Source organism: Melanostigma gelatinosum (assembly GCF_949748355.1).
Source record: "Melanostigma gelatinosum genome assembly, chromosome: 5".
NCBI classification, from domain to species: domain Eukaryota; kingdom Metazoa; phylum Chordata; class Actinopteri; order Perciformes; family Zoarcidae; genus Melanostigma; species Melanostigma gelatinosum.
Window position 1 is genome coordinate 2113170 of NC_136638.1, and position 8036 is coordinate 2121205.

At 47.7% G+C, this 8036-nt stretch overlaps 1 protein-coding gene across 1 annotated transcript; it reads left to right on the forward strand.

The window, feature by feature from the left end:
* Window positions 1-201: 201 nt before the first annotated feature.
* magt1 (magnesium transporter 1) lies at window positions 202-7795 on the forward strand. Its single transcript, XM_079269354.1, has 10 exons — window positions 202-325; window positions 1980-2149; window positions 2224-2341; window positions 2708-2848; window positions 2972-3112; window positions 4671-4760; window positions 4856-4919; window positions 5038-5112; window positions 6620-6710; window positions 7226-7795. The coding sequence occupies exons 1-10, from the start codon at window positions 245-247 to the stop codon at window positions 7239-7241; spliced, it is 987 nt and encodes a 328-aa protein (XP_079125480.1). The 5' UTR covers window positions 202-244; the 3' UTR covers window positions 7242-7795.
* Window positions 7796-8036: the final 241 nt, after the last annotated feature.

The following is an 8036-nucleotide window of genomic DNA, read 5'->3' on the forward strand; positions in this document are numbered from 1 at the left end:
AACCCTATATTTTGTTGTCATTCTTATCCTCTGAAATATATTCACTGCAACTTGTATAATGAAGAACTGGAACACGCGGTTTAGTCAATGTAATCGGTGTATTACGTTTTCTCAATAAAGTTGAAAAAAAACCCAGAAGCAAAACGGAATCACAATCGACTGTGATTGGCTGAGAGGTGACCAATAGGAGGTTGACAGAAGGTGTGTGTGTGGGGGTCGGCAGCGGTGTGGACAGTGTTGCAGAATGTTTGGAAAACTTTTCATCTCGCTGGTTCTCCTCGCTGTTTTCTACAATGGCCCTGCTGGCGCGCAGAAGAAGAAGGAGGTAACGTGCCTTCACTAGCATAACGCACAGGAAGTGGACAGCCTTTGGGTGAAATATTTCCAAAGTTGTCTATCGTCCGTGTCAGTCTAAAGCTAAGCTAACAGCAATGAGCTAACGTTGACGTGCGGTTGTGTGTGGCACTACCGTTGAGTAAATAATTAGTTTACAACTCATTCAGTTGTCTCGACACTGACACCTCATTGCGAGCAGTGGTTGAATACGTGTTGTTACACCACACCTCTGACATCCAGAGAGTGGAGACACTTTTAAAGACTCACTCGACGTTAGCTAACTAACGGCAGCAAGCAGGAAGTGCAGACTGCTCCGACGAGTACTTCCTGTCTACTACCTACAGTGGTACTCGCTGCCACATGTACACTAACATCTGCTGATTCTGGCTTCATCCAAGTCTGTTTTTATTATATATAAGTCTGATTGATAGAAGTTAGTCCTCTACTGCATAGATTATAACAATGGAAATTGTCCAGTGGTACCATACCGCATCATTTGAATATTCAGGAAGTGAAACTGAGTCAGAGAAAAGCCTCCAATAGAAAACCAGGCCAGTCTGCATCAGGAATAAGACTTAAACTTCATTACTCTCACCAGCAACCATTCATATTGTCTAAATCATGAGGAGCATCACATGATGTGGACATGTGACTGTGGATCAGTGGTAGAACGGGTCGTCCTTCAATCAGAGGGCATCAAACCCCAACAGCCCGGGTGTGTGACTGGTTATATAGTCCTGATGGTGGCACATGTAGTGCTAAAGCACTTTGAGTGGTCATAGGACTAGGAAAGCGCTATAAAACTACAAGTCCATTTACATTATACAGACCGATCAAACATTCTTCATCTCAGAGTAAACGGCCAACAGTATAACACACAACAGCGTGCACACGTATCACTGTGACTTCACAAGAAGTCTTGTTGAACAGATGATCAGGCCTGACAGTATTTCACACACGCGTTGCCTGACATGATTATTTATTACTCCCCATGCACACGTCCTTCATAACGTATTTTAATCTAATGCCATCAAGCATATGTTTTCAAACAAATATAGGTTTTTACTCCAGAGGCTGCATGTGTGAACATGCAAGGTAACGGTGTGGTGAGTCCTTCATATGCACTGTCACAGCCCGGCTCTGAGGCCGGGACAGCGATGGAAGAAACATCGCGCACTAACTACCTGTGAAGATGTACAGAAGGTGTTCTCCATCATATTGTTAAGAGTCTGTTCACATGATGTGGAGAACAACATGGAACCACAAAGGAGCTGTGCACGTATTGATTGAGGAATGCATTTGTGCTTTAATGTTGAACACTGCTGGTCACTTGTGGATTGCCTCCTTTCACACGTTTTAGCTCTTTACATGAGTGGAGTTTGGATTGCTGCGTTCCTCTTATGTTTATGTGATTTTGAATGTGCAGACCAGCTTGCTCCCAAATGTTACCCGAGGGGTGAATCAACTATCTGGATTTAAATTGTATTTATTAGGAGTCTGAATGTATTTTTCGCGACATCAGTTAGTATTGTTCCGTCCTGGATGTGATGTGCAGCCTGATCTAAAGTAGTGTCACCATGGCTGCTGGCCTTCTCTATTCTACTGCTGTCATCCATCACCAGTAGCTGTCTGTGTGTCTGTAGACTCTGATGTCAGAGAAGGTGACTCAGATGATGGAGTGGGCCTCCAAGCGGTCAGTGATCCGGATGAATGGAGAGAAGTTCCGGCGCTTTGTGAAGGCTCCTCCCAGGAACTACTCGGTGGTCATCATGTTCACGGCGCTGCAGCCACAGAGACAGTGTGGGGTCTGCAAGTAAGTAGCAAGCAATCGGCTCTGCTGTTATTTGAATTGTTATCTGTGAATTGAAATGCGTCTTTTCATTTCAGACAAGCTGATGAGGAGTTCCAGGTGCTGGCTAACTCCTGGCGTTATTCCTCTGCCTTCACTAACAAAGTCTTCTTTGCGGCTGTCGACTTCGATGAAGGATCGGACGTCTTTCAGATGGTGAGACATTCTCTGGTTCACCAAGACGGAAGTTCTGCCTTTAGTTTTCGAACGGTTTGCCGTCCATTCATTGACACCGAAAGCAAAGCAGCGTGTCGTAGCAGACATCGGACCGGCTGCTTCTCTCCACATCAGGAGAGCTGGTCAGCAGAGTGAGCTGCTTTACTGTCTGCTTGGACTGCAGGCCTTCAGTGTGTGGGGACTTGGCTTTGGAAAGTGTGGACAGGAAGTGGCAGTTCTCCTCCTGGGCACTGCAGGGGTGCCCTAGAGCAAGGCACCGAACCCCCAACTGGCCATGGGCTCCATCACTCTAACATCTCACACCTCATGTCCTGTTTGACGGTGTTTTCTGTGTTTGTGTTGCAGCTCAGTATGAATTCTGCTCCCACCTTCCTCCACTTCCCAGCCAAAGGGAAACCTCGTAAGACGGACACCTATGAGCTGCAGGTCAGAGGCTTCGCGGCGGAGCAGCTGGCCAGGTGGGTGGCAGACAGGACTGATGTGCAGGTAATTGCAGACATGCTGTTATGTGATCTATCGTTGTGTTTGCTGTGACTATATAATCCAATAACCTCGTCTCTGAACCATCACACTCTCTGAAGACTGCAGTCATGTTTGTCTGTTTTTCAGATCCGTGTCATTCGTCCTCCCAACTACGCAGGGCCTCTGCTGCTGGGCTTCCTCCTGGCTGTCATCGGAGGGCTGGCGTATTTGAGAAGACACAATTTGGAGTTTCTCTTTAACAAGAATGTCTGGGCCTTCTCTGCACTGGTAATAACAGCCCGCACACACACACACACACCACCACACAACGCATACATGGAGGTTACTGTCCTCCAAGCTTTTAAGAGTAGGAAGTAGACTGCTCCGACCTTGAAGTGTCTCAGCCAGAGAGCTCAGACCCTCCTGTGGGCAACAAACAAAGCAGCGGTTTTCAGCATCTTGGTCGGTAGGACTAACATGGACAATAAGTCGTGCCTCGTGCCTCCCTTCCCTCCAGCAGGGCCAGAAACACAGCCTGGGTCTCTGGCACCATGGTGTCGGTGTTGGCTCCCAGCGGTACCAGCAGTAACTCTGCTCCTGGAGGAGGTGATGCTGCTGCCAGATGCAGAGCTCTCCTCCTCCTGCAGGTTGAAGGCTACAGTGAAGCCTGATCTGGGTCTGTCCTTGGCAGGCTGTGTGAGTGTGAGCTGAAGAGTTTAAGAGATGAGATGATCCTTTATTAGTCCCACAGTGGGGAGATTCACAGGATCACAGCAGCAGAGTGGACAGTGCAACAAGATCCAAAATACAAGAGCAACAAGTAAGTACGTAAAAAGTACAAAATCCACAGTAACTAAGTAGAACTAAAATATTCTATATACAGACAGGGTATTTTTATTGCACAGTGTAATTATTGCAGTGATTTCTTCAGTGTTGCGTGTCTACTGGAGCACAGCAGCAGCAGCAGGAAGGAAGGACCTGCAGTACCTCTCCTTCACACACCGTATATACATGTACATGTCTATGTATATACGGTGTGTGAAGGAAGGACCTGCAGTACCTCTCCTTCACACACGGAGTGAATCAGCCGGTGGCTGAAGGAGCTGCACAGAGCTGCCAGGGCATCCTGCATGGGGTGGAGCTGTTGTCCATCAGGGATGATAGCTTAGCCATCATTCTCCTGTCTCCCACCGTATCCAGACACAAACACAGCACACTGCTGCCTTCTTGATGAGTTTGTTCAGTCTGTTCCCATCAGCTGCCGAGATGCTGCTGCCCCAGCAGACCGCTCCATAGAAGGTGGCTGATGCCACCACAGAAGAAGAAGGTCCTCAGGAGAGCTCCCTGCACTCCAAAGACCTGAGTCTCCTCAGCAGAGAGTCTGCTCTGACCCTCTTTGTAGAGTGTGTGTATGTGGTCAGTCCAGTCCAGTTTATTGTACAAGTGAACACCCAGGTACTTATACGATCTTCTGGGGAACCTGCCTGAGTTCGCTGGCCCGGTCTGTGGTTCTGTGCTGTATTCAGTGATTCTATTGAAGTCGTTATTCATCACTTAGCGAACACAATATGCAGAGGCAGAGGAGGGTACCAGCATCTTGTAAAGAAGTCCCGGTACACCAAAGAGTAACATGTAGAAGTGCCGGTGCTGCTACAGGTGAGTATCAACCCACTTCAGGTACTGACCTTTAGTACCTGGTTTAAGAAGGGTAATAGTGGCGAGTACAACAAGGCCTGAAGTTAAAACAACAGACTGTCACGTCTGTGGATGGAAAGCCTCTCAGCCCAGCTCCTGTGAATGAAGATACCCTGATGATTGTGTCGCTCTGGTTCTTTGTCTGTTTCAGTGCTTTGTTCTGATCATGACTTCAGGCCAGATGTGGAACCACATCAGAGGACCACCTTATGCACACAAGAACCCCAGCACCGGTCAAGTGGTGAGACAGAAGCACACTGTCCACATTCTATCTGCATCCCCATGGGCATGTGTGAACCAAGTATCAGCATGTGTTTAACTGGGGTGTGTTTTCAGAGCTACATCCACGGCAGCAGTCAGGCCCAGTTCGTGGCTGAGACGCACATCGTCCTCCTCTTCAGTATCCTTTCAGCTCTTACTCTCTCACAGTCTCACTGACCCAGAGTGTCGGCTCTGACCTGTTGCTTGTACCAGAGGAGGCTGAGTGAAAGTTGTCTCAACCTTGACCCCTCGCTCAGATGCTGCTGTTACCATGGGAATGGTGCTGCTGTGTGAGGCCGCTACCTCCGACATCGACATTGGAAAGAGGAAGAGTATGTGCACACAGACACACACATCAAAGTCTAATGTCCACATGTTGACTGCAACAGTTTGTACCATTCTATTCAGCAGCAGATAAACCAAAAGCTCCAAATGTTGTGAAAGAAAGTACGAGTTATGCCGTGTTCACACCGGTCGCGTTGATTTTTTGACGCACTGCAAAAAAGCGTCCAACGCACTGCACAATCGCGTCCAACGCGCCGCCGGTCGTGTTCAGACCAGACGCCGCAAAATCGCGTAGCGCCGGAGAGGGGGCGTGGTTTATCGTCCTGGAAGCCGTTCACATGGCCGCCATTTCTTTCCGCTGTCAACCGTGAAAGGAATAAGGACAATTGCTGCTTTGTACGTGTTGTGGAAGTCCCTCAAACATCGGAATGCCAAACGCCGTCATGTCTGGTTCATAATATTGTTCAGAGGAGCTCCGTGGATTGTATCGAGCTGTATTCACTGTCTAGCAAGCCACCGGTCGCTGTTTACTACAGCTGTAGGAACACAAAATAAACAGATTTGGCTGTGATTTAACGGCAATAAACCGACAAAAAGGGACTCCGAAATAACTACGTAATGATGCCGATTTGTAGGTTACTGGTCTTCTCAATGTAGCTCTGATGGATCGGTGCTAGGCTATGCTAACATCGTAGCAGCTCCACCAGCACTCAATAACGTCACGTAGACGTAAATACGGCAGCGTCTATTCATTGTTTGTACCGTATGGTTTACACACACACATGTATACACAGTTTGGTCCGGTCTCTGTTGATATGAGGTATCGTAGAGCTCTGGATGAACACAGACGGCTACAGGATTTATTTCCTGATTCAACAACGGCAGGAAGCCAGTAATGACAGGGGCAGCAACTCAACGCTGATAGGCTATCGCGCCACAGCGTCACGCGATTATGTCGCTGAAGTTGAAAAATTTCAACTCGCGCGTTGGCGATTTTGCGGCGTCCAACGCGTCCACCGCACTGCAATAACGCGTCCAACGCGCCGCGCCATCGCAAAATCGCGGCGCGCCGGTCTCATCGCGTCTGTGCATAGACTTTGTATGTAATGTCGACGCGCGTCAAAAAATCAACGCGACCGGTGTGAACACGGCATTAGACCTTCTGAAGTCATCTTAAAACACACAGACAGGAAACCAAGCTGCATTCTGGTCAGAATGAAGCCGTCAGATGAATATGTTGTCAGGATGAAAGCAGCGCCAGTCTCCATGAGGTAGTACCTCTGTAGCTCGTGGTACTTGTAGGAGGTTCTGGTAAACCTAGCCATTAATGATGAGAGTGTTTGACTTGATGGAAGTAGACCAGTATATCTTTGGCTCTGTAGTGACTTCTGACAGTTTATCACTGACGTTGAACAGAAAAGTAAATATAATCATTAGCTGAGGACCTTGCTGAATAGACAAGCATGCATGTCCATTCATCAACACAAGCGCAGGAATGTACTATATATGTAGCCAAACTGACTGTGTGTGTGTGTGTGTGTGTGTGTGTGTCAGTCATGTGTGTAGCAGGTATTGGTCTGGTGATGCTGTTCTTCAGCTGGCTGCTGTCAGTCTTCAGAGCAAAGTACCATGGATACCCATACAGGTAGGCACAGGGAGACCTGCTAGTAGGGCTGGGCGGTATGACCAAAAATGCATGTCACGGTATTTTGTAAGACTCTGGCGGTTTCACGGTATATCACGGTATTTTTTCGTGTTAAAGCATTAATTAATTAACACCGAAACGGCCGGCCAGCGAGTGGTGAACAGCTGTTTGTGTGGCGTGTCTTCCATTCCATCACTTCCTGTTTCCTTCACCTACATTCCCCTGGGTCCTAAAGCCCTCCATGGAAAGAAACGGGATTAGACCGTAGGATTTAGTTCTTAGTAGGTGTCTAAGACAACTAGCTCCGTCCGTAGCACTCCTAGCAGTGAACAATATATTTAGCTGCCTGTTGAAGAGCGACAGACGTTGTTTCGGCTGTGCACCGGTATGACGGTAGATGAAGAATTCATATCGTATGGGAAATTGAAACCGGTATACCGCCCAGCCCTACCTGCTACCATTGGCTGATGTGATGGCTGGTCCGCTGACTTAACATCCTCTTGTCTCTGGTGCAGCTTCCTGATGAGTTAATGCTGACCAGCATCCTCCAGCTTCACAGCCAGTATGAACAGGAAGCTCCCAAACGTGCTGTCAGCCAGCAGGGTGCTGCCCACGGACACGCCACATCTCTCTGCTTCATCTTCTAATCTGTTGAGCCAAACGTGTGTGTCAGCGCGCGCACACACACACTCACACACACACACACACACACTGTGCCTTCCTCTACAAAGACTCAAAGCAATTCAATTGCCAACAACAGAGCCATCACCAGTGTGCATTGTAAACTGTCTTGTGCCAAAAGGTGTTTTCTACATGAGAACTTTGGAATGTTGTTCTGGTCCAGCTGCTGCTGGACACACATCTGTATCTCTGTGTGAGGCCGGGATGGGCTCTGCTCTGTTTGTTTGTGAGTGGCTGAAGCTCAAGCAGGATATGATGTTCATGCTGTAGCCAACTGTACTTCAGTCATCCAGGGCTTCATTCTGGTAACATCTTATACGGGTCTTGTAATATCCTAACCAAGTTTTCTGGAAAGAACATGTTCTGGCAATAAATGTTGGGAAAATATATATAAACAGTACACAAATCACTATCCACTCATTTATTGAAGTTATTAAGCCTCAACCAATCTAAAGAGGGCCGATAAGTAAAGGAGGTGGAGTTCAGAAGCAACTGTTGATCGACACAATTAAACATGTATTTATTACTGGAAACTATTCTCCATTGATGTTGGATTGTAAGCTCATGGACAGTCAACCCAACACTGTCCACTCTCCAACTACCCAGTAGCACATTCTATCACTGCTTCCTGTTGTGTTTCTGGTC